Source organism: Numida meleagris, chromosome 1 (assembly GCF_002078875.1).
Source record: "Numida meleagris isolate 19003 breed g44 Domestic line chromosome 1, NumMel1.0, whole genome shotgun sequence".
In the NCBI taxonomy this organism is placed as follows: Eukaryota; Metazoa; Chordata; class Aves; order Galliformes; family Numididae; genus Numida; species Numida meleagris.
In genome coordinates, this window is record NC_034409.1 from 73,688,597 (window position 1) to 73,715,375 (window position 26,779).

At 40.8% G+C, this 26,779-nt stretch overlaps 1 protein-coding gene across 2 annotated transcripts in view; it reads right to left on the minus strand.

Annotated features, from left to right (window-relative positions):
* Positions 5,336-26,779, minus strand: part of TEAD4 (TEA domain transcription factor 4) — a 59,803-nt gene continuing 38,359 nt past the window's right edge. For both annotated transcript variants that reach the window (XM_021394279.1, XM_021394268.1), the window contains exons 5-12: positions 23,265-23,399; positions 22,451-22,494; positions 20,434-20,489; positions 19,533-19,663; positions 18,128-18,301; positions 9,601-9,741; positions 8,067-8,219; positions 5,336-5,572 (exon numbers count right to left, since the gene is read on the minus strand). In XM_021394279.1, the coding sequence (XP_021249954.1) occupies positions 5,459-5,572; positions 8,067-8,219; positions 9,601-9,741; positions 18,128-18,301; positions 19,533-19,663; positions 20,434-20,489; positions 22,451-22,494; positions 23,265-23,375 (924 nt within the window). In that variant the 5' untranslated portion in view covers positions 23,376-23,399 and the 3' untranslated portion in view covers positions 5,336-5,458. The remainder of the gene's footprint in view (positions 5,573-8,066; positions 8,220-9,600; positions 9,742-18,127; positions 18,302-19,532; positions 19,664-20,433; positions 20,490-22,450; positions 22,495-23,264; positions 23,400-26,779) is intronic.

Sequence of the window (26,779 nt, forward strand, 5' to 3'; positions counted from 1 at the left end):
GTGGCACTGTGTTTGCTCAGGGACCTGGGTCCACATGGTGGGTGATGGGGAAAAGCAGGGATGTCCAGTGCGTACCGCAAGGGAATTTGATGCTGGGGGAGTGCAGATAGTGATTCCATGTATATATAGGCGTATAGATACGTATGTAATGTATGTTAATTATTCTTCGTTTGTGTATAAATATATGTTAAGCATGATGTAGTGATGTGGAATAAGGGGTGGAATGTTATGGTTTTGTGATTTTTTGTTGTCGGTATTCCACATCATTACATCATGTAAGGTACGGGCAGTTAAAGAGTTAATCCCCTGGTTACTGCAAACTACCTTTTTTGGTGTGGCCCTCTGAGGGGGAGGGGAGGCGGTGCACGCCCCAGGGGTCTTTGCGTTGGGAGGGGGTGGTGAAGCCCCGTGGGAGTCGGGGGGGTCTGTTCCTTCCTGCCCGGCGGAGAAAGCACGTGGTCCTCCTGCAGTTTACTGTGTAAGATTTTCAGCCTGTAAACTCTCTAATATAATTCTACTAGCCTCATTTTGATATATTTAGTAAAGTTGGTTGTTCCTCCTCAGATTGGTGCCGCCGTGTTTTTTTTTTTTTTTCTTTTTCCCTCTTTCCCTTTGTCTTCCCAGGTGGCGGCTCCGCGGCTTCTCTGCCGCTTTAGCCACCGGACCGCCCGGGGGCTGGCCCTTACCGCCGGCAATTTTTTTTTTCCTTTCCTTCCTCTTTTTTTCTCGTTTTTTTTCTTTCGGGCCTGTTCCCCTTGTCACGGACGCAGACCCTTAGATAATACCGTGACAGGACAAGAGGAAATGGTTTCAGACTAAGTGAGGGGAGATTTAGATTGGCTGTAAGGAAAACGTTTTTTACAATGAGGATGGTAAAGCACTGGAACAGGTTGCCCATATGTGGTGGATGCCCTGTCCCTTGTGACATGCATGATCAGGCTGGACAGAGCTCTCTCTGAGCAACCTGATCTAGCTGTAGATGTCCTTGTTTGTTGCAGAGGAGTTGGACTAGATGACCTTTAAGGGTCCCTTCCAACTCAAACAATTCTATGGTTCTACAACTCCACAAAACTTTCAGGCAATGACTAGCTTTCTGATAGTTCATTTTTCATATGCCATCTGTCTCTTGTTTTTTGTTGGCTAGAATTTTTTTAAGGACATTTTAATTTATATTTCAAATCATTCTTAGAATTTTTTTCTCCCAGTTCAAGCCTAGTGTTTCAGTCCTGTTCACACTACTCCAATATATACTGTTTGCTAAATTCTCCATTAGTACTATCTGCAGATTAAGTTACCCTGCTGTTTTCTCTCTCCTCCAGATCACTCATTAGTATGTTAAATTTGTTTAAAGATCTATACTGATCTTTTCAGTAAACACCTTCTCCTCAGTTGACAGTCATCTGCTATCTTTATTAATGGCCTCTAGTCCTTTGCTTTTCATCTAACTGCTGACAGCTTAACCAGCAAAAATGCATACTTCAGACAAAAATTTTGTGAGGGGAATTCCATATTAAATTTTTCCCTTAATAATCTTAGAATCATAGAATGGCTTGAGCTGGAATGGACCCTTAGGGATCATTGAGTTCCACTCCCCGCCCTGCCATGGGCAGGGACACCTTTCACTAGATCAGGTTGCTCAAAGTCCCACCCAACCCAACTCTGAACACATCTAGTAATGGGACATCCACTACTTCTCTGGGCAACCTTTTCCAATATCTAACCAATGCCATAGGAAAAAAAAAATTTTCCTTATATCCAATATAAATCTACCCTCTTTCAATTTAAAACCATTGTTCCACATCCCATCAATACACTCCCCGGTAAAGAGTCTCCCCTCATCTTTTTTGTGGGAGGCTACAATAATGTCTTCCTGGAGCCTCTTCTTCTCTAGGCTAAAAAAAGTAAAAAGCCCAACAACTCTCTCAGCCAGTTTTCATAGTGGAGGTACTCTAGCCCTCTGATCATCTTTGTTACCCTCTTCTGAACCTACTCTGACAGGTCCATGTCTTTCTTGTACTGAGAACCCCAGATCTTGTACTCCAGGTGAGGTCTCATGAGAGCAGGGAGAATCTCACGAGCTGGGGAGAATCACCTCCCTCAAACTCCTGGCCATACTTCTTTAGATGCACTCCACAATATGATTGTCTTTCTGGGCTGCAAGCACATTACCAGCTCATATCCAATTTTTCCCAGTTTTTCATCCACTAGTATCCCCAAGTCATTCCCTGCAGGACTGCACTCAATCAGTTCATCACCCAGTCTGTGCTGATATCAGGGATTGTCTCAACTCAGGTGTAGGACCTTGTATTTGGCCTTGTTGAATTTCATGAGGACCACTTGGGCCCACTCCTCAAGCCTGTCAAGGTCATTCTGGATGGCATTTGTTTCTTTAGAAATGTCAGCTGCACCTCTCAGCTTGCCGTTATCCACAAACTTGCTGAGGGTGCACTCGATCCCACTGTCTACATCACTGATAAAGTTGTAAAGACACCAGTCCCAAGACAAACGCTTGAGGGACACGACTTGACCTGGACATTGAGCAGTTGACTATGACTGTTTGGACACGGCCATCCAGCCAATTCCTTATCCACTGAACAGGCCATCCATCAAATCCATGTCTCCAATTTAGAGGCTAGGGTATTCTGGAGGGATTGTATCAAAAACTTTACACAAGTCAAGGTAGGTGATGTCCATTGTTCTTCTCTTGTCCACCGATGCTGTCATTCTCTCATACAAGGCCATCATGTTAGTCAGGCATGATTCACCCTTGGTGAAGCCATGTTGGCTGTATTCAGTCACCTCCGCATCTTACATACACCCTCACATAGTTTTCAGAGGTATATGTTCTGTGATTTTTACCAGGCACTGAGGTGAGGCTGGCTGGTCGGTAATTCCCTGGGTCTTCCTTTTTAACCCTTTTTAAAAAAGGTGTTATATTTCCCCTTTTCCACTCACTGGGGACTTTACCTCACCAACGCTTTTCAAATACAATGGATTGCGGCTTAGCAAACTTCAGCTACCAGTTCCCTCAAGACCCTGAGATGAATCTCATCATGTCCCATGGACGAGCACATTCAGGTTCCTCAGATAATCTCAAGTCTTCTATGATGGATGGCTGCCTTCAGATTCTGTGACTTGGGAGGTGTGAAAGAGACAACTGCCAGTGAAGACTGAGATAAAAAAAAATTGTTGAGTAACTTGTTTATCTATCTTGATTTTTAGGTTGAATGTTAGTAGTTTATTCCTTACTGTTGCTTGGATGTGACTTCCTTGTGAAGAATCAACCCACTCAACTTCAACACGGACTCAGAAATTATTATGCTCAATCTTAGTTCATAAACCAAGTGTTACAAACCTAGAGGCAACATTATAGGCCTGAATAAGTTTTACACAGTCCACAAAGCCCTTTAACCATTACACTGAGATCTGTAGAAGGGAGTACCGCCAAAGCTCATTAATTCTCAAAAAAAGTCAGATATCATATGTGTATGACTGAAGTCCTCCTTACCTTCTGGAATTCCAATAAATCCTTTGATTTTTAGACAGTATCGCAGATCCCTTAAGTACCAGTAATTATTTTTTTCTATGCCAAAAATGCAAGGATGGAAACATCTGAAACAAATGTGTGAGGCGTCTTCTAAGGTGTTGTGCTGCATTATGAAAGAGCACATCTAACACCACCTATTCAAATCTGTACTAAGAGACTTTACCTGGCCATAGGCAATAAACTGCCTGATCAGTGACTGCCAGAGAATACCACTCCATCCACCCCTTCCCTCAAAGTAACATGAATGGCTACCTCTTCCCCTCCATTAGTAGCACTGTGGGGACCAAAGCTAGTAACTCACAGCGATTCCTGAGTAAACAATCTCAATTTACAAGTAAAGGTGAAGGATTGGGTTTGATTGCCTTGGAAGCAGGGAAGGATAACCTCTTGTGATTTGCTGTCCAAATGGCATTCTTGGCAATACTCGTGCACCTCAGTGTCTGCAGCCAACAGGTGTAACAAGTTATCTTGAGACAATTATTTTGCTCGTGCACAAGAAAAGAGCGGACTCTAGATCCCAGAGCAGTACTAACTGCATTGGGAAAACAGAAGTGAAAGCATCAGGAATTACATTAGTCAAGAGAGCAGATTAAACAAATGCAGAAAACCTGCTAGGCAAGACAATGTGATTTAACAAAACAAGTTTTCTAAGCATAAATGCATTTTAAAGGCCAAAGAAAGGATGCTCTCTCGCTACTACACACGGAAGAGAGGGAGACCGTGTCCAGCCTCTAAGAGGAGGAAGGCTGAAGGAGTCTGTAACTGCCTATCTGCTAAGGTAAACAGCTAGACAGGCAGATGTGTAGTTTATATGTGCAATCTCTACACACATACATGTTCCCATGCATGTCTAAATGAACATGTATCTATGTACGAGGGCTGATCTGAAAGTAATGCCTCGTATTTTATTATGTTGGCCCACAACATTAGAAGCAGATGTTGAGGTATGGTACTAAAGGTTTATCCTTCCTGATGATATTTCATTTTGTTGCCATGCAACAGATGGCAGTGGAGGGGCAACCTGACAAAATGGCATCACATATGGAAGTGCATGTGAAGCAAAGGCATGGAATTGAATTCCTCCATGTGGAAAAAATTGCACCCATGGACATTCATGGATGCTTGCTGAACATTTATGGAGACCAAACAGTGAATATTAGCACAGTGAGGTGGTGGGTGATGCATTTCACCAATGGTGACAGCAACCATAGATCATCTCCACTGGTGCAGGTTTTTATAAGCGTGGCATGCAGGTTCTTGCTTATCGCTGGCAAAAATGCATAGCTAATGGTGGTGACTGGATTGAAAAATAGTGTTTTGTAGCTGAGAATGTGCTCTGTCAAGAATTGTTATTGTGCATGTTGTAGTTTCTATGGAAAAAATAGGTGGCATTACTTTCAGTGCAACCTATAAAAATGTAAGCATGTCTGTGCATGGTTGACCTCCAGAAGAATGTATGTGAGTGAACACACTGTGATCAGGTATAGCATACACCTAACCAAGCTGTATGTATGTGGTCCAGCTTGTAGATGCTGCTGCCACTGCCACTGCTGTATGCTCAGATGTATACCACTCCTTCTATACGTACAATCACACCTGATGTACATCTAAGTACTCTAAGGGTTGGGTTGCAGTATGTGAGGAATACATTCCAGAGGATGCTGTTTAGGTAAAACTCTTAAGCAGTTATTTGCCTGTTTCTTTGACTCTTAGCCTTTTTACCATTTGCACAAACCTGGAGATGCATACTTATTTGCCACTGTGAATCATAAAATAGATTGGAGGCGCTTTTCTGAAAATACACAGTATCTGCAGTTTATTTTTCAATTTTGCATAAGGAGACAAGGGATTTTCAAGCATGGACTTTTTCCTCAGGCATGCATCTCATGGATGACTCAGGGCAGATAGTCTCTAGTCCTTCACCAGCCGGTAGATGTGATGCTGGGCACCATGGTCACTAGCTGACACCTCAAAAACGTATGCTATGCACAGCAAGGTCTCCTGTGTGTCCCTGTTAGTCACAACCTAGACAGAAAAGGAAAAGAAGCTGAGATCGTATCTGCTATTTCACTGCTTGCACATTCTAACACAGCAAAAATCAGTGATAAGAATAGAATTCTCTACAGGAATGACACATAGCTCAATCACCACATCCCCCAAACTACGTGCTCACACACCCAAGGAAAGCACTTTTGCAGTATTGGGATTACAGTGCAAGGAAGAGACAGGGAGGTAAGCAGAGTCTACTGAGGAGAAAAGAAAGTTGTGACCAAGCAGTGACCAACCAAGTAAACAAGTCTGCTATTCCCCAGCCCCCTGGTATTACAGATTTCAGCAGAGAGAAGGGATTTGCAAAAAACAGTTTTTGCTGTTTGTTGGGTTTAGAGAGAGGCCACCTTCTGTGGCACACCCACTCCTGCTCCTATGTCGGTATACCACAGCCATGAATAGTTCTTTCTACCATCTGATCCTGGTTATTAGAGGTAAACATAGATCATGAGAATTAGATTGTATCTCATTTTACAGGAGACTGATATATTTGAAACTTTTACACCTCCCATTCCACCCACTGTAGATATCAGGAGAAGGATGGCTGCTACATTGATGCATTCTTACAATAGCTAGTTATTTCTCTTTTCCCATTTCTTTTTTTAAGGTCACTCAGGAATATTAGCTTCTCTGCAGTATGTATCAGGCCCAGTGTCAGCAGTATGGTGATGTAAAGTGTTGTCCTGGTTTTAGATGCGTGTACTGCCTACACTACATTTAGAGACAAACAAAATATTGTACCCAGAGCTCCTAGCTCAGCTTCCCTCTCTCTGTCACCATACGTTTTTACACATTCTTGTAATCTGGGTTTGTGCCATGGCTAAAGCTTCAAGCAGTTCTCTCCTGCTGGAAGACTGTTTGTTTGGTTTTTTCAGCCATAGTACCAACTCAACTGCAGAAGAAAAGTATAGCTGGAGGCTTGTTCTATACTAAAGCCCAACCATTCTTGTTAAAACAGAAGGAAAAGAGCTGTTTTCAAACTCACAAATAACTTTATTTCCCTCATTTTGGTCTATTGTTTTCTTACTTCATGACTGGCTTCACAGTTGAACTAACCCTTCTTCTTTCTGCAGGTAGTTGTGAGTTATGGTAAGACATCAGAGTCTTTTTGGCAATACTGTGCTCTGAAATCTTGGAAGGCTAGATCCAAAGCAATTTGCAAATCAAGATTTCAGCTCCCCAGTCAAGGTGGAAAATTTCCAGACCACTGCTCAGGACTGCAAGGCTACAAATACAATATATAAAACACTGTGCTAGCACCCACATGAGATATGCATCTCTGTGACAGAAGGTGAAGAAAGGGCATGAGATTACTCAAAGCCCCAGAGGAGTTAACTTTACAGCAGTCACTGGTGTGACTGAGGAAAAATGCATGCAGAAAGCAGGTACAGCATTCCTTTGTACGCGTGCACACTTTCAAACTTTCTTTCCCTGCTCAATTCATGCTTTTGTTCATCTAAAAAAAAAAAAAAAAACTTAGCCTTTATAGTCATCTTTTCTCCCATGTGCTAAAAAGCTTAGTAGAAACATAGAAGAGTAAAGACTTTTTACCTCATACTCTGTGAGGTATAAGGACATTATTAACCTTGTAATATAGCTGAGATACCTGAGCCACAGAACAAAGTGATGAGTTGCCTGAAGTCCTACAACATCTTTAGAGGACTGAATGAACACCACTCAACTTCCATTCATTGATACAGTCTCTAGAATCTCCTCTGCTCACCCAGCCTCAGGTTCTCTTTGGTAAAGATCTGCGATGCATCTTGTGGAGGTTAAAACTCACAGCCCACTAGGAAAATCCACTTTTAAAGATGACTTTGCCCAAATTTAGGCCGCATCTGAGCCAGGAAAGAATACTACACATAGACACTGATGCAATCTAGTCACTGTAGCCTTGCAGTACTGCCCTACCAAGGAGTTGCAGTGATTCATAAAAACTTCCTCTAACATGCCTATTCCCTTACCTCCCTCCATATTCTTTTCAGATTCAGGACGGTTTTGAGGAAATATGCATTTTAATTCCATCTGGTCTGAGTGAAGAACTCTCCCTGCGACAAAATTATATGGCCACTTAACAGTGTTTTTGCTTTTTTTTTTTTTTTTTTAACCTTATGTAAAGGGCCAACACACAGCTGGAACAAATATATACATCCAGTAGTGGAATGAGCACTTCCTTCACAATGACCTCTGCATCCTTTTCCTTCCCATATCTCTCTGCCTCATTAACTCTCCCTTTATCTTTCTTTTTTTCCCCTCTCTCTTACTGAAGGTCTGTCAAATGCTGTAGCTTCTCTACATGAGCTAAGATCTCTAGTGTTCCTGTCTTGAGGTACAATACAACACTTGAGAAATATCAAGTACAGTTTGATGCTGAGCTGTAAAAGGAAATCTGCTTTGACTCACAAGAGAGAACTCTTGCATGGGGCTTACATGTTTCCAAGCTCCAAGGAAAACAGTTCAAAAGTCCCACCTGTAAGATAGTAAAGTTCTCCAGCACACTGTTCATCATATACTTCTCAGGAAGGTGCTTGAGTTTATGAATGAAGTTTATCATGTATTCACAGAGAGGAGAACGATGAATGCGATAGGAATAGTGTCCATTTTCATAGTGTGCATACTCTGTCTGCAATTTAAAACAGAAAAGGGACATATGGGGTTAATGCTATCACATCAGTAACAATCATATAAAAGAACTCAGAACAGAAAACTTATGACTTTTTCAAGTCATTTTACTAATAATGAGCTGATTAATCATTTATCTACAGTTTTCTGCACCAAGCTCAGTCTCCTTGAGCCCTACAATTTCTTCAGCTTGATTTCTTTTCTCTTCAGAACAGAAGTTCCAGCTTGTGAGCAGCAAACTGCCAAGGAACTATGAAAGGAAACTAAGAAGAGCAGACCAATTGTCAGCTATATTGTGATATGCATTTCTACTGGAAAAAAAAATTAAATGTGAATAAACTGAAAAAGTTAAAAACTACTGCTTTAGCAAGACCAGGAGGCTCCTAGTAACAATGGTAACTATGCTCAGGATGCATTTGCCTGGAAAGGACTAAAGCCTTCTGCCACCTCTGAGAGAGAACACGGTATCTTTGCTACCCCTTAGGAGTGTGTTTGACCAATGTTACACAGAGGGATTTTTTTGTTAACATTCACATCTTAGCTTCTAAACATTCCATCTTCCTTTGAACAGAAATTGATGTTGGTTTGTATCATTTTATAGCAGATTCTTAGATGCCCTCTCCTTTCACCACAACGCCTTGATCTCCCTTCCCATGTACCATGATAGCTTTCCTTGATGTATGTAGTCCCATCATATGCAAATCCATAACCAGACTCCAGATATGTCTATCATATGACTGGAGGTGGGTTTTGGGAAATAATGTAGCTTGGACTGACTGCTGACACCAGAATGTCTGGTGTTCTGCACACAGCTGCTCCCTCTGCATCTGAAGGCTCCTTGAGGAAAACAACAGGAGGAAGCAGGTCAGAGCAGCTCTCTTAGCAGCTGAACACAGCATTAGAAAGAATTTCTTCAATGCCAATTATACATATAATTATGCAGTTGCTAGAACTGCAAGTACATAAGCACTCAAAATACGCCCCATAAAATCGTGAGTCTATAGTCTGCAAATGGTCACAGTCTGTTAATTGACTATAGTCTATAGATGATCTATTTTCACGTTTCTGGACTACATAAATCCAGACTTCCTAGCTTTTCTTTGCTCCTCAGAAAATCCAGAGAATCACCAAAGCTTCAGAAAATGAGATTTAAGGAAAAAACATCAAACATTATCAGATCCTCCATCAAGTCTTGAAAAAGACCATGCTGTAGGCTGAAGCAATTGTATAACTTCATGTCTCAGAAATAATCATCTATGACATTCATCTCCCTGGCAAGAAGCATGGGATATATTTACCTTTAGATCTATTCAGCATACAAATACTTGAAAAAATAGAACAGCAACCAGAGAGGACCTTGTACAAAGGTGCCTGCTCCCTACCTCTACTTTCTCCACAACCTGCTTTCCAAAGGAACACACTTTAGTGGAACAGGTAATGACCATATTTTCTGGGCTCTCATATTGGCTGGAAACGCCATAGAAAGATCTGGATTCATCTTCAATATTGGTGTTCAAATCAGCCTGTCAAAAGAAAAAAAAAAAGAAAAAAAGGAAGGAATGAAAAATAGATGGTTATCAAGTACCTGTTCTGGTGGGTTTTTCTGCCATAAACTGAAGTAATCTTGTTTAGATAGAAGTATCCAAAGATCCAAAACAGATTAATGTGCATCAAGCTAGCAGGAGAAATAAGAGAGTATGCACTAAAATCTAGTTTCCACTTCAGAAAATGATGGTGGGAATTTGCATATATTCTGGGGAAACTGAGTGGAATATCCTGTAAACATTAAAAATGTATGACACAACCTCTTGCCTTATTGGATATTTACCACTTGGGCAGTGCCAGGACAACATGAAGGTACACAAAGCATGGGGAGAGCAAACAAGAGGGCACTGTAGAGTCAAAGCAAAGCAGCAGGTAGGATAGACTGGGCTGCCTCACTTAGGAAGAAAAATAAGGGTGCAGTAACTGTAATAAAGCTTTTCCACTCTGAAGATGCATGGAAAGATACAGAGTAGGGAGAAGGAACGTGTGAGTGCACACACACATTAGCCTCAGATATTATTTATACAATGATATGAATAATATAAGTAAATAAGATGCAACATAAAGAATGTAGGTTCTTCATGGATCCAGCATAGTTACACCTGAATATAAACCCATCTTCATTAGCAGCCACAGTTTTCAAATGTCTCTGCCTAAGTTTGGCAAACAGAAGCCTTACACTGGGACCTAGCTCCTTAAAATTCTGGTTCTTGGAAGCCTCCACCAGGGGTCATTCAAACGTAAGAAAAGAAGTGATATTCACTTACACTGAAAACACAGAGGGTGTGTGGGAATGAGCAGCTTGACTTCCTCCTTTTCAAAACTAAGAGAGTGTAGCTTCTCTGTACTCTATGAGCCTAGGTTCTAGCTTACTTCAGCAGAAAAGCAATTATTATTTCCCAAAGGAAATAGTATTCTATTCTATTCTTCTTGGTGAACTTCCATACCATGAGACAGTACTGTTAACTTATTTCTCTGAGATGTTATCTCTTATTTCACAAGAGATGTTAGTCAATCTATACCTGTGCTGCTGATAGAAAGTGCCAATCCAGCCCTCTCCCCCCATCTGTAGCTACCTAAGCCTGCTGCTACCCTTGTGCTACCATTAGCAATTGTACAACGCTGTGATTGGCCAGATGAGAAAGCTAATTCCAGCCAAAAGAGTTTTTAAATTTTGTTGTGGTTTCAATATGGTAGTTTTCAGTAAGACAAGAAAGCCCATTTTGATCCTCACAAGGCTATAAGGGCTGGAAGATGTGTGAACACATACACAAAAGTTGAGGGCACAAAGACTGCCTATGTTGATGGCAACCCATACTCAGGATGGCTCTTGGAAAACTGTATCTCAAAGGTGTATTTTGATACTAGGATGGTCCTTCCACCAGCAGAGAGTAGTCTCAATGTCCCAGATAAGTTTCTGCCCTCTTGTTCCTCTTGTACTGGCACAAACTTTTGTGTAGCTGTATTACAAAACTCATTGAGGAACTCATAGAATCATAGAATCATAACATGGTTTAAGTTGGAAGAAATGTTTAAGACCATCTAGTTCCAACTCCCCTGCTATAGGCAGGGGCACAATCCACTAGACCAGGTTGCTCAAAGCCTGGCCTTGAAAGCTTCCAGGGAGGGGGCATCCACAACCTCGCTGGGCAACCTGTTCCAGTGTCTCACCACCCTTACAGTAAGAAATTTCTTCCTAATTTCTAGTCTAAATCTACCCTCTTCCAGTTTAAAACCATTTCAGACTTTGATTCAGACTAGGAGGATGGAAATTAGTCTCTGTGTAAATGCACTGCCAAATGCACTAGTATATCCAATAAGTGAATAACTCTTGAGTACATTCCTTGCACTATCCTAGGCAGCGACAGTGAGGATTTAGGAAAGCACTTGCCCAGTGGTCTGAATTGCTTTGCCCCCCCAGGCTCCTACCAGCCATTGCTAGCAACTGGGCAGAACAGCAGCAGGGGCAGAACAGCATTTAGCTGGTTGGGTGGTATCAGCATTCAATCAGCTGATTGTGTCTCTTCAAGGGCAAAGGCAGAAGAACAAATAGGAAGGCCTCTCTGAAAGTAATGCCTTCTATCGTATTATGCTGACAGTGTGCATGGCAGTAGAAGTTGAACCTTCCCAACAATATTCCATTACATTTTGTTGTCATGTGATAGATGGCAGCAGAAGGGCAATCTGACAAAATGGTGTCTAACATGGAAGCATATATGAAGCAAAGGTGTGGAACTGAATTCCTCCATGTGAAAAAAGTTGTCTCCATTGACATTCATGGATGCTTGGTCAACACTTATGAAGACTGAACAGTGGATGTTAGCACAGTGAGGTGGTGGGTGGTGCATTTCAGCAGTGGCAACAGCCATATGAAAGACAAACCATGTTCTGAACAATCATGCAGGTTTTTATGAACGCGGCATGCAAGTTCTTGTTCATCGCTGACAAAAGTGCATAGCTAATGGTGGTGTTTTAAAACAGTGTTTTGTAGCTGAGACTTTGCTATACTGAATAGTTTTATTGTGCTAATTTATCTGTTGTAGTCTCCATGGAAAGAAAGAGGAGGCATTACTTTCAGAGCAAGCTATGCAGAAAAGGCTAAATGTGATTCACGGACTACCAACTAGACCAAACGACTTTATTGGACAAAGTCAGGGCTCTTGCTTTCTGTCCAGATGCCAAAAGGTGTGCACACTCTGGCTAGATCATTACAGCAATCTGATGTGTCTGGGATGCATTCGACTTACTGTACAAGCTCAGCACAGATTACATACTTGTCTTCAACTTGCTGATGAGTTCCAAACAAGCTGAAATTACAGTCACTGAGATATCTGTGGAAATAGATTTCAGATATCTACAGATTGTACATAAGATAGCTGATCTGCTTGTTTGGGGGGTAACATCTGAGATTTCCTCCCTTCTGGAGAAGTAAGCAAAAGTTATAAATATGTGCAAAACAAGATTCCCAGATAGGAGAAAAGAGATTTGTTCAGGGAAGGGGATAGTAACCCTGAAAAAGGGTAGTATTACTTTCTCTCTTTTTTCAAATTATCTTGGTGGTCTAAGTTCTTACCAGCTGTGCTGAAGACAGCTCTGAGAAGCTCAAGTTTATCACTCAATATCTGCAACCCCAAGAAAAAAAAAATACTTACAGAAAACTTGTGCAGTGTCATAACCAAACAAAGCCAAGTTTTTTTTCTGATTTTTGGTGGGAGTGAGTTTCACAACGGAGTACTGAGAAAAGCCTCATTCCTGCTAGGATGTGGCTGTAAATCAAAATTTCTCTGTAACTCTCCACAGCAGTAAATGTGACCAAACAGTTTAAAAACCATTTGGATGTGGTGCTCAGGGACATGACCTAGTGGTCGGTTGTTAGCGTAGTATGGTTAGGTTGCAGTTGGACTTGATGGACTTGAAGGTCTTTTCCAACCTGAGCAATTCTATGATTCTATGATCCTTGAGACTCAGTCTTCAGCTTATCTGAGGCTTTGAAAAACAATGATTGGGAAAGAGTCCAAACTATAGTATGCTGTGAGAAACTACAGCTTTGCACACATGTCCCATGTGGTCAGTGGAAAAGCATGTGCTGAATAAATCTTTAAGAATCATAGAATCACCAAAGTTGGAAAAGACCTACAAGGTCATCCAGTCCAACTGTCTGCCTATCACCAATAGTTCTCACTAAACCATGTCCCCCAACATGACGACTAAACGTTCCTTGAACACCTCCAGGGATGGTGACTCCACCAACTCCCTGGGCAGCCCATTCCAGTGCCTGACCACTCTTTCAGAAAAGCGGTATTTCCTAATGTCCAGCCTGAATCTCCCCTCGCACAACTTGAGGCCATTCCCTCTAGTCCTATCACTAGTTACACGAGAGAAGAGGCCAACTCCCAGCTCACCACAACTTCCCTTCAGGTAGTTGTAGAGAGCAATAAGGTCTCCCCTGAGCCTCCTCTTCTCCAGACTGAACAATCCCAGCTCCCTCAGCCGCTCCTCATAAGGCCTGTGCTCCAGACTCCTCAAAACTGGTGGCACTACCTCTAAGAAAGGGGCAAGACGCAGTTCCTGAACTAGAAGATAACAGAAGGCCTCACCAACAGTAAGAGTAAATGGAACTTAGCTAGCCTTCAAGGACTGTGTCATTTTGATACTCAATATCAATTGCCTCAGCAATTCAATCTGCTTTTTGCTGCCAGCTATATATCTTGACTGTTGAACACTCTGGGGAATAACTCTGGTAAAAAAATGCGCCATTGATATAGAAATCCCTTACATATTCTATTGTAGGTAGGAGGTTGAGCTGTTGACTGCAAGGGAAATTAATGGGCTGTTAGATCCATTCTCAGAAAAAAATGTGCAAAGATCATAAAAATCAGGATTGAAGGCATAGACAGGACAGGATGATAAAGGGAATTTGCACTGCTGCTGACCTGACTGGATTTATTTGGGATAAGAGATAAGCCAAGTGCAGGACATGTCTCCAGCCCACCCCTCCAGCCCCTTCTACAATATTTATAATTCATTTAACGGAAAGAAACCACTCACTAATTTAACATATTCACCTTCCCTATCACTGATGAGAAGCTCTTACATGTATTCATCATTGGCAGAAAAGTCTTCTAGGCAATTCCACTGATAACACTCATCTGCAGATATCTGCTTTGGTGAAAGCACTGTCTGTTTGTTTGTTTCATTTTCTGTGTATCTTCTAGCCAGAGTTTCACAACTTCTGAAAGCTCTACAGTGCAAGCGCACCATTCTAGTAACATGCAAAGCCCTGAAAGCTGCTCTTCCTCAAACTATTAATAACGATGTTATTAAGGAGTTCATGGGGAGAAACAAGTAACAGGTGGCAAAGATAATATTACATTGGAAAAGAGCAGAGCAACCACAGCCTGTGTGTTGGAAGGTTAATGTCTCACATTCATTGTCATGTGCTAGAATGCACTTGGAACATGGAGAAATGTCATGGAGATGTCATACACAACCTGCCAATCCAAGTCCAAGAGTTAGTTCATTTTACCACACTCCCAAAGCCAAAATCAAGGGAGAACTGCAAACACTGTTTATGTTTCAAATTAGTCAACTTTAGCTGTTAGCTGTTGTATAAATAATTTACAGCACCATTGAATAAATGCAAACTCTCTTTCTCAGTCACACTATCCTTTATGTAATATTAAAAAAAAAATACCAACAACAAACCTGGTGCTTGGAGTTAAACTTCTAGTGCACAACAGATTATCTGGTATATTCACTACTTTGTGCAGTACCAGCAGTTTCCTAACTCAGGATCTTCAAACTACATAAATATAAAACCAACTTATTCAGTGTCTTGATGCTTTTTTTATGTCTGCCACATGCAAACACCAATTCAGAATCTCTGAAAAATCATATCTTCATGTCTCAAAGAAACCTTCAAGTATTTAGCTACCCACACAAGTTTAAGGTTATCAGCAATTTGCTTTTGGATAACTTTTTCACCTTAAAAAACAATGCTACAAATTCAATACTACGGCAATTATTTTATCCAACGCATCTTTGGACAGTGTACTTGGTACAGCTGTCCAGAGCAATCAAGCAATAAACAGTAAAACACCCTAGGCATATATAGAGATGTAAAAATGCAGGGAGATATAAAAATCTCAGCTGAAATTCAGTTTTCTTCTGAAAAACTGATCTGTTAAAAGAGTTTATTTAGGCCTGGGTTGGGGTGTGACAGCTCTCACCCAGAATCTGTAAAACATTTGGTGAAGTCTACATAAGTGTGTATTTGAAAATACCAATACAATGTCTTGCGGAATTTGCTGCTTTATATTACCTGGTCTCTCCTGTTGGCTGGAGTTGCACTACACACATCTGTTACATCAAACTCAGGGATTTCTGAGACAAATTTAGCATGGTGAATTACAGGCATGGCTCACAAGCTTTGCTTAAATATAAGACTGCGCTACCACAACATTTGAAGCATGTCAAATTATAAATCTTCCAAGACTCTTTGGAGTTTTCCTCAAGAAAAGGAAATTGACACACATTTTCTGAAGTAAACTTTTTTTTTTAACTACTTCTTTTACATGGTCCTGGAGATCCTAGCTGAAATCTTACAACAGGAATAATGTAAGCATATCTATAAAACACAATGCAAATCATAGAAGTACCCTAACTTTCTCATCCAGAACACCACAGCAGGAGTCATGCTTTCATCCCCTATTGCCTACACTGAGAAACAAATAAAAGACTGAATGATTTACTTCATACAAGCCTTAGTGGCTTCCATTCAATCAGTGACTTCACTTGTAAACTTAGCTCACTTGTAAGAAACAGCTGTCAGTGTTTCCACCAATAAAACTCGATGTCAACTCCAGACAGGACTCAACAATGAAGGAGCATCCAAAAAAAAAAAAAAAAGAGAGAAAGTCAAAATATTAAACCACGCACCAGAAACGTCACTGTTATGAAGTGAACCCCAAGGCATCGTGTATAGTACCACTGGCACTGGAGTAAAGGTTTTTCAAATCCTATGGCACATCTCCTTATGAAAACCAAACTTCAGTGAGGTGACATGACATTCTTTGAAAACCAGATACCTTACGTGGGCCCAGTGAGAGCAACCTCAATGACATTCCCCCATGTAAATCCTTAAAAGCCTAACTTCGGTTGGTGTGACATGGTACATAGGCCACATTTACCTCTCTCTTATTAAACAGACAAACAAACAAAATCCCCAAAGCCAACCCCACGAGCATAAAAACAGCATGCTGTCAGTTCAGATAAACAAAATCACAGTTGCGCTAGATGACAAGTTAATTATGATTTTTCTTCCCTTAAGGAATTCAAAGTGTTTTAGTCTCTCTGGTTAACACTTCCCTCTAAGCTCTTCTATTTTTATTCCTGAAACTTCCAAAGCCCTTTGATGTGATACCACAAAGGAGAAAGTGTACTTCCACCTTGGCATGAACATTTATTTAGGATCTCTATACAACAAAACAACTGTCTGTTGCAAATCCTACTTTTCCAAGGACCTTTTCTCAGAAACCACCCCCTCTTTCTTTTCCCCTTCTTTTGTCACATCAGACTTCTGTCTCCTTTCTCAGACAGTTCTTAGTAAAGCAATTACTACCCAAAGTAGTTTGTCAAAGGAGACCCTTCCCAGCAAGGTGCTGCTGTCTCTCCCTAGTATCTTCCATTCACAGGCGAACAGGGCTGGTATTTTAATTTTTGTTTCAATTTTCTCAAGCAGGCTTGGTAGTACTCTTGGTAACACAGAGGCTAATCCTTTCAAGTACCAAGCTCAGTAGTACACAGTATGGGGGTAGTAAAATTATGTGTCTGCAAGAATTGCTGATAACTAATGCTCTAAACATCAGACATTGAACAGCAGACTCCTAGCCAGCATCCTCCAACTCAGTTCTGGAAAGGCTAGGCTTGAGGCAGCTGGGAAGCCACAACTCAAGGCACATAAATTAATTCTTCTTTCTTCTGAAGGCACCAGTTAAGAGGCTTTCTAGTGTCACTTTGCACAGAGTACAAGATATGGAAGCTCATCATCTCACTTCTGACCTGGGGTTGAAATGTAAGCTGTAAGCTCAAGGTGAAAAGCTCCAAATCCCATTACACATTCCTTCAGCCATCTATCTTGCAACTGCCCCGAGCTCTTATTATTTTTAACCATGTAATACCTATGATAATTTTCAACATCATAATTATTTTGTTTGTATGCTGAAGTACAATGGCACAGTTTTTGCAAATTTAAGTTAATTCATGAAAATCCCATCCAGGCTAAATTAAGAAAGTTTTTGCAAAGCTGATTTCTGCCATCATATCAGAAGTAAACTCATTAAAATATTAGCAACATAATACAATTTCATAAAATATAGCTCTTAGCTTTTGTCTACCTTGTGCCTGCAGTCAATGCATATCTGTACATCATTGGAACTTGCATAACACAAAATGCAGCTAATGAGATAGGAGAAGAGATAGAAAAACGTTGCCATTGACTTTGACTGAGAATTTACTGAACGCTGAACACAAGTGCACAAAGAAGAATTTTCTCTGAATTTCTCTTATACGTAAATAAATAATTCAAAGTGTGCCAGTTACCATTAAGAAACAAACTCTCCAGACCCAGTCAGAAAGAACTGTACAGATGACACCATGAAAGATACGTCTTACTCCAGGACGGAGTTAGGACTTTGTGCACTTAAGGAAAGATCCCCAGTGAGAGTTGTGACTGTATACAGTCTTCTGCTCAGTGAGAATTTTTTTAGAGGTCTTCTAGCTGTCATCTAACAGCTAGTGAGACCACTGCTTTTAAAGTAAGAACTTCATAGCAAATGGATACCTTACAAAGAGTCCTTCCCTTACCCAGAATTTGACAAGGAAGAAGGCATTCGCTGGCCCCCTTTCAAACAGCTCCTTCAGGCCCCCTTTCTTCTCAGGGAACTTGTCATAGATCTGTCGGATATCCACTGCCTCAAGGTATGGATCATTGTAGCTGGGATTTGACTGCCCGATGTGCACAAACAGGTGTTTGTTATACTGCAAGAACATGAAAAACAAGGGATTAGGAAATTTTTCAGTATATTCTGAACATACAGCTTTTCATGGAAGAAAAGCTGACATTTTAGCAAACTGGGTAAGTCCATCCCACCAAAGAAATCCAGAAAGCTCATAAGACCACTTCAAAAGATCTTCAAGCCCAGAAAGTATGCAGTTCTTTTATTAATTGATGCAGGGAGTTTGAAGAGTGCACAGAGGGCTGGGTTCTGAAGATGGTATAAATGATTACACAGAAAGGTCTGTACCGCCACTCTACATATCACTCCTGAACTGTGACAGTAGATGCTCTGTCACTTTTATCCATAAGTAAATGGCAACAAAAGCCCAACTACAGGAATTTTCTTAAAATTTGATAGCACTTTCTAATAAAGCAGAGCTATTAGCTGAAAGATCTCTTCTAATACCAGCTCATGCTGTTCTTAATTTCTTACGAATGCATCCAGCTTCTTGCTTCTTCTGAAGTATTACCATGTTTTTTTCCCCCTATATTCACTCCTAAACAATTACCTCATATAGCTGCTGTTTAATAGTCTGGAATTACCTGAGATGCAGAATGCTACCTGTCACGAGTCACTCAGCCAATAAACATCAAAGCTCCTTATTCTGTGAGAACTGCCTAAATTACCACAGCAAGGTGCCAGCCAAACGCTACTGTCTTTTTTGAACTGCAGTTTTCCTGTCTCAGAGAAAGGAGGTATAACTGGCTCGTCACCAATCTATTTCTTAAGATGCAGTATCACAAGGCTTTAGTGAAACAGGCAAGTCTTATTACTCCTATTTTATATATGGTTCCACAGAAACACATTGATGGAAATTTGTCCCATTTGACCCCAAATTTAAGTTCTCAGCACACAAGAGAGATTATGTGGCTCTGTGTGATCTAACCACCAGTTGATTCTGGGTCTATCCTCCTAGGCTGAACAGGATAGCTAGAATAGCCTTGTAGGGGCTGTACCTCTGTCTCATGACCCTTGAAAGGGAGGCTAGAAGCACATGGAACATAACTGGCTTTATTGCTGTAAGCAATTCTGTCCTGAAAGAAAAGGATCTGATTTAACTGGGTTCTTTGTTTCCCGGAGATGGCTTTCTAATTCTCAGTAGAGAAAAGAAGCAAGTATTTTCATACACATACAGCACATACTCAACAATGAGCAGGAGCAACCTGAATACCAAAGATAAACGATGAGTGGAAGTCAAATGTGTATCTTACCGTGTCTTGATCTTGCTGTTGTTCCAAGAATGCAGAGAACTCTAACATCCAAAGTTTGGAGCTAGCAACCCTTCGTCCTTGCCAAGCTGGTACTGATGATGAAGGTGAGAGGCCAGTAGGAGAGTCAAACCCTAAACATACAGGATTTATGTACCGAAATTTAGAAACAGGTAAGTTGGTAATAGCTCTCCAGTAAAGAACCTGTTGTCAAAGCTGACTGATCACACTTTCTTCTAACTCCAGTCATCATGCAAAAATATCATTTGTATGCTTCTCACTCCACCTGTGCTGTAAATGGCTTCTCAGTCACATTCTGCTAAGACAGCAATTGTCAGAGTTGGTATGATGTAGAAGATAATCTACTTGTTTTTGACACCACAGAAAACATGTTCAGTAACTTTAAGAGGACCTGGACGTGCCCTAAATGAGCAGTGAAATAAGTTGGCTTAGTATCAGAGAATGAAGCATCACTATTAACATGATTAATTACCTTCCCAAAATGGGGGAATTGAGAAGAAAAATACATTTACTATTCCACTTTATGAGGAATTGGAAAGGCAGTTGTTATGACAGAATACAATGTTCTAACGCAAGCAGCATGGTGGAAGAACAACAGACAGATATAAACTTTCCTTTTATGCTGAGCCAGGAGGAAAAGAAACCCCAAAATAACCAACAAAAATCAGGACAAAATGTTGATTTTTTTTTAAAAATACACTGTTCAAGCTCTCTTGATATAAAGATGTAAACTGGTAATAAGGGGAAACCATATGAAATTAATTTTGGACTCACTGAAATGTTTTAGTAGGTAAAAATACTTCTTGAAATGTCTTTTATTTTGTGTCAGCTATTTTTGAAGTTAACACATAATTTGAAAGAAGTAACTGTATTTGTTACTTACCTGGTAATGGCAGCGAAGGCTGTAGAGCATACGGTTGCTGAGAGAAAGGTTTCACACTATAAAGTATGCAAAGATAGTTGAGGGAGAGAAGAAGGAAAGAGGAAAAGGAAAACACATTTCATCAACTGTGTAGATTAGATGATTAAAACAAATACTTTTCATTTCTCCCAGAACAGCTTCCAGTATTTTATGAACCACTATTCCTCACAAGACAGCTTATTAGTTTCCGTTCCCTGATCTGCCTTGCAAACATCAGCAACAGAACAAGAAGAGAGTAAGAACACATAGCTGGAGTGAAGAGCATAACCCTTCCAGCCACTTGTCCTTAAGCTGGTTAAGCCAGCTTTCCTCACAGAAACATATCCTGCTAGGTTGTGTGATAAAAAGTTTGTCTCCACACACTTAAAGTAGCACAGTGGAACAACAGCAGCCAGAGTGACCTGAAGAATATTCTGACGCAGCTACATCCAGGGCCATTACTGGAGAACCACCAGCCCACCAAAGCCTTGTCTCTGCACCGGGGAAGGGGGAACTCCAATAATATAATCATAGAAATAAAATCCCTTACTTGACCAATCCAGGACTGTCAGGGAGTCAACAGCCTCATTGGCTACGTACAATTGCAACCCAACAAATCAGTTTACAAATCAATTATCTTGCAAACTGAGGGGACTAATGCCTAGATAGAATGGGACACATTGAGATAGAATGAAAGAGCATTTGGGGATTGCAAAAGATTTATTTTAGAGATGATTAGGGCAAGTACAGGGATAAAAGATGCAAGTTGCATATGAGAAGATTAGTACATTTGTCTGGCCATGTCCTGCACATTACCAGTACAGTTGGTACTATCTGAAATATATTAAATTCTATTTCTAATTATTTTCCTGGGTAAGGGTCTCTCTGTGCTCTGTGTGTGCCTGTGGAAGTCTAAGTGCCATTCACAAGACCAACTTATGGGTTACAGGGCCCACGTTTCTGTAGTGTCAGAAACTGCAGCACTTAAGAGTGCACTCACTACTAAATATCAAGCTAGACTAGCCAGCAAGCAGATGACTTTGGAGCCAGCTGCATGTCTTCAGGGGCAAGGCACCTTAAGGAGGCTACTTAGAGAGAGAGAAGAGATCCAGGCCAACTGACATAAAGACTGCTGAGTCTGAAGAGTGACTGAAAGCCAAGTTTGTCTGTGTCTGTCTTGGTGGGAGGCAAACTGGGGAAGAGTGAAGATCCAGGACCATCTATTGGGTGGACTATATATCCAAGCCCAGCTACTAAAGAGATTCACTGTGTGTATTTGTTCACATGCATGTGTGTTCATCTGTGTGTGTGAGTGAGGGATCTGCACCAGCAAATAAAGTGGAGCTGCAGCCTCAAGAGTTCATATGCTGAGGTGCCAGCAAAGAGGGAGACAGAGGATCCAGAAGTAGCTACTGGACAGAGTACACAAACCCAGATACTGGATAGATCCACAGTGTGTGTTTTTATCTCCTTAACACACCTTCACCCAGGTCAGCCAGAGAGAGAGAGAAAATGATGCTGTTGGTGCTGTTTGCATTTGTATGAGTGCTGTGTGTTTTTTGTGGGGGCCAGTGTATATCTGCGTCTATGTGCGATATATGTGTTTATTTGTTTGTGTGCCCACTGGGAACACATGCTCAGCCTCCCTTACTGGTTGAAACTGGGAGCATGGAGATGCAGCAGCCTTGCCTCAGGCTGCTAGATTCAGCAGCTCATTAAAATAACCCACATTAGGCTGCCTGAGTCATGAGGCATGTTAAAGGAGTGTAATCCATACTAAAGATACCATATGAAGACATAGGGTTTTATTTGTTTAAGAATGTCTTGTGACTCTAAGTTTATGTTCAGTCATGGGCCTTAGGTCTCAGATCCACAGTCAGGGAATCTGTCTGAGAACAAGGACTACATTAACATTTCAAAAATCTTGAAATAGCTAATGTCATTCCTCAAGGAGCATGGAGGAAGCACCTGCTTTAGATGCAGACGAAGGAATACTCACTCTTGTGAAGATCCAGCTTGGCCTGGCAAAGCTCCTTGCCAAAACTGCAAGAGAACAACATACAGGCAAAAGGTCATTACTCTTAGGATAGAGAAAAAAGGCCAGACTCGCCTCTGTCTGAAGAAAGAAACTGCAAGCTCAGATTTAAAGATATGATTTAGCTGCAGCTCTTCTTTCTGCTCTCCTGGTTTAATCCCTGTAGAGTGTTTTCTACACAGTACTAGTAGTGATATACAAGCAAATGACACAATAGTATTTTTATATGTAAAATAGTATGTATGCATTGTTGCACCTCTGTCTCCAAAGCTTTAAAAATGCTCCCCCTCTTCAACAGACCATTTTTTCCCAGAACTCCACAGAAGTATTTTTGGAGAAGTCAGTGCTGAGCAAACCTCGCTAGGCTCAACACCAAGGACAGGGGATGTTGACAGGCCTTCTGTGTTAAAAGTTTTGTGTAAGAGCCATCAATTTGTGACCTAAGCACTCAGGATGAGCATGGGAATGATGAGCTTGAGAAAGGGTCAGATGGTCCAAACTGTTTCATGGACTGAGAAAAGGATACAGACACCTAAAAATACTTCAGGCAGCTGAAAATCCAGAGGATATGATTATTCTCTCACTTGTGTCATTTTTAAAAAAGCATACAGTGAAACTTCACTGTTTTAAGTCAGTGTGAGCAAAGAATCAGACAAAGAGTGTTGAAGCCATATTAAACATTTGCTGTACAATGAAAACACCTTTTGGCAGGTCTTGACACTCTTTCAAAGATTCAAGTGTCATCAGCCCAACTCTTCTAACACGCTGATTCACTCACCCCAGAAACAGCAGGGTAGGCTGGTCGTGGGAGACCTGGCAAGGCCATTTTACTATGGAAGGCAGTTGCAGAGATAATCTGGGCAGATGACATTGTAGCCATACTCTGCATAGCTTTATCTTTAGCTGTCTGATCCTATGGGTAAGAGTAGAAAGAGAAAAAACAGAACAATTATAATGATAAATATGTTGCCTCAACAGCTCCTTCGTAGGGAATGAGCATCGCTGAAAACCTGAGCAGCAGACTCACCAATTAATATCCTAAGAACTCTTCAAAGCTTAGGACTCTCAGCCATTACTATACCTTCAGATGTGTCTAATCTTACTTCCTGAAATGCTACGATCATTGGTTTAGAGACTGCTATGCATTTCTCCTTTCTGTCTGAAGGTTCTTACCCACAGCTGAAATGTTTTCTCATGGAAATTAGGACACAAATTCACTCCTGTGTTTTAATTACTGCTAAGAATATTTACTGAAAAGACCCCTGACTCTCAAAAAAAAACATTCCAAAAACAAGCTCATTGTCAACACAAAAGGAGTTTGTCATCATCATTGTAAAAAGACTATCTCAGTTCTGGACTGTTATTCTCAGGTAGAATTGATCACCCCTGAGGACAATTATCCTTGGGGAAACAAGAAATCCTAGGGGAAGAACATATGCAAGAACATTCTCTTTTGCATTTTAGCAAGGCTTTAGATTTGCAACAAACAAGGGAGCTAATGTATGTTGAAAACAAAGAACATTCTTTGTTTCTTCTACAAAAAAATCCAGGAAATGAATGGACAACCAGAAGTACTTCCACATATTCTTCCTTTCTTCCTACAGTCCCATACAAGTAATCTTTATCCTTTAGACACTTCACATTTATCTATGACACCATAATTATAACAGCAATGCCAGAGGTGAATTCATGGCTTGGAGAAGCTGCTGAAAGAAGTTCTTTTTCTCTTCAGGAATTCTCAAAGCCACGAGTGGTCATTTTGATTTATTTTAGTAACTGCACCAAGTTCTCTACCTTGGGTCTTCACTCTCTCTATCCTTTCCCCTAGGTCTTCTAAAGGTCAAATCACAGGGATACTGATGGATGTAATACAAAAACATTTTGAGGAAGCAAAACAAAAGCTCAAGAATGATAACTTTGAAATGAAATGATATGTAGGAATAACCTAGGTATCTCTTTTTTTTTTTTTTTTTTACAGTATCTGTGACTCCTGCTAGTATCATTTAAGAGTATGGAAGGGAAGCATTTTAATAACTGACAAAATTTCTAAGTTTCTCCAAAGCTAAGAGAAAGCTTTTTTAGAATACAGTTTAAATGATGCTTTGGAGATTACCTGCAACATTTTAAGGGTAAGGATTCTTTTCTACATTTTTTTTCTCATGACATATAAGGACTGTTTCCGAATTGTCAGTGCTGAAAGGGACCTTTTTCTCTCCTTACCTTTTCACTAGAAAAGTCATATTTGTCTACTTGAGTTTTTTGAGGGAAGAAGAATTAAAATTATTTGTGGATTTGTTAAAGAAATATAAATAATAGCAAGGCAATTAAGAAGGGAAAGGCTTTTATCTATCAAAGTCTGTTTTGTTCTTCTGCTTTGTTTAAATGCCTGACAGAATGCTGGAAAACAGCATGTTTTTGCTATAGACATCTCTGTTCTTTTTCAGCTAACAGTTCTGTATTCATTTGTATCTGTGTTTCCAGGACACTTGAGAAAGAGAAAAGAAAAAAAGGAAAACTGTAACGAGTTTTTTTACCAAACATTTGCAGTTTTTGTCTTTTGTTTCATTCCTCTTAAACTGCATTGGAATAAATAATAATAAAAACACAAATTTCTCTCTTTTTCTTTAGTGCAGTATCTATTAGCCACCCAGGACATAGAAAAGTACTGACGTCTGAGAACAGATTTTAATTCGACATTTTACCCTACTTCCTCACATCTATCTACAATAGGCACAGTGCACACTTATAGAAGAGATCTCAATTTGTGTGGGAGAAAAAGTATTAGACTAATTGCTTTGAAAAGTCAGTATGTAGCTGCTCAGATCTCTAGTATATAAATATGAAAAAGTATACTCAGTATGAAAAATGAACAGCGATAGAAGGACACAAGCTATCACCTGAAATTGGAAGAAGGGTAGTAGCTTTTGTGCTTCCTTTTCCTTACTTCACAAAAATGACTAGGGAAAGCAAAGAAGTAAATGTGTTGAAGTAGTGCTATAGACTCTCCTCTGCAGGCAGAAAGGATCACTCTGGTACTGGTGAACAGTTCACTGCAGGCAGCTGGGAGAGCCCTCAGCATGACTAGAGGTAGTGTAAAAGGAGAACAAGCAACGGCTCCATGGAGCTCCCCAAGACACCTTCATTCCCTCTGAGAACAAAGACTGCCAGCTCTTAAGTGCTAAGTGGAAACAGGCTCATCTGACTGGCTTTTCAATCATGCCAAATCCCAGAGCTGTGACACGCAAAGAATGGAATCAAGGTTACAGATACAAGCAGCAGTAAATCTTTTAACACCTTGGGCAGTTGTTTCCTGCTCACTCTAACTTGTCTCTCCACTTAACAGTACCACAGGTTTAAAATTTAGGCAGCACTACCTAGAAGTGCTGAATTAGTTGTAATTTCTGGCTCCTTCTCTTTATCAGGGGACCTGGAAACACAACAGGCTAATTATATACACAACACCAGTTTACAAAATGGACCTGGAACTGGTGGTGGAATGGAGGGTAGTGCACATTTATGACTGTTAGAAGTACCCTCTGCTCACACCAGAGATGCATACACTTCAGCACTGGTCAAGACTAAGTGCCAACAGTTCACTCACAGACAGTCCACACACCTTCTGTGGTGTGGACAGCTTCTTGGCCCAGCAAGAAGCTGTCCAGACTCTGAAGAGGAATCACGTACTAACAGCTGTCCACTTAATAGTCATGACTGGAATGAGATATCAAGAACCTCATCGTCACCTGAATTATGGAAAATTAGGGAAGCAAACGTGCTTCTCTTCAGATCACTTACTGCCACATCAAATCAGGAAGGCCAGCACGCACCTTCCTTCCTTGGCTGTCTCAGTGATATATAACAAGGGCTATAGAAAGGAAAACACAGATTTACTTACGGCTAGACAGTAGTCAGCCGTTTTCCTTCTGATAAGAAGGAAGATAAGCCCAGGACTCTTCAAATCAGGTCTGAATTAATCAAAGGGCAAAGTCTGTTCAGCTGGTACCATTTTATTTGAGAAGATGCCAAATGGCTTTGCAACTTCCTTCCAGTGGTTATGCTAACTCAGAACACTTTCCCAGGGACAACTCCATGTCACAACCACTAGTACAACTAGCACACCAGTACCTGTAAAGTTACCCTTGCCAAGGCACAGAAAACACCAGGGAGTGATTACTGGCCAGCATTTGTAACCTTAAGCCCCACCTTCTCAGTTAGAAGCTCTTCCCATGCTCCCAAGTCCAAGAGACACTCAAACTTGGAAGACAGCAGTATAAACCGGAGGTAGAAATCAGA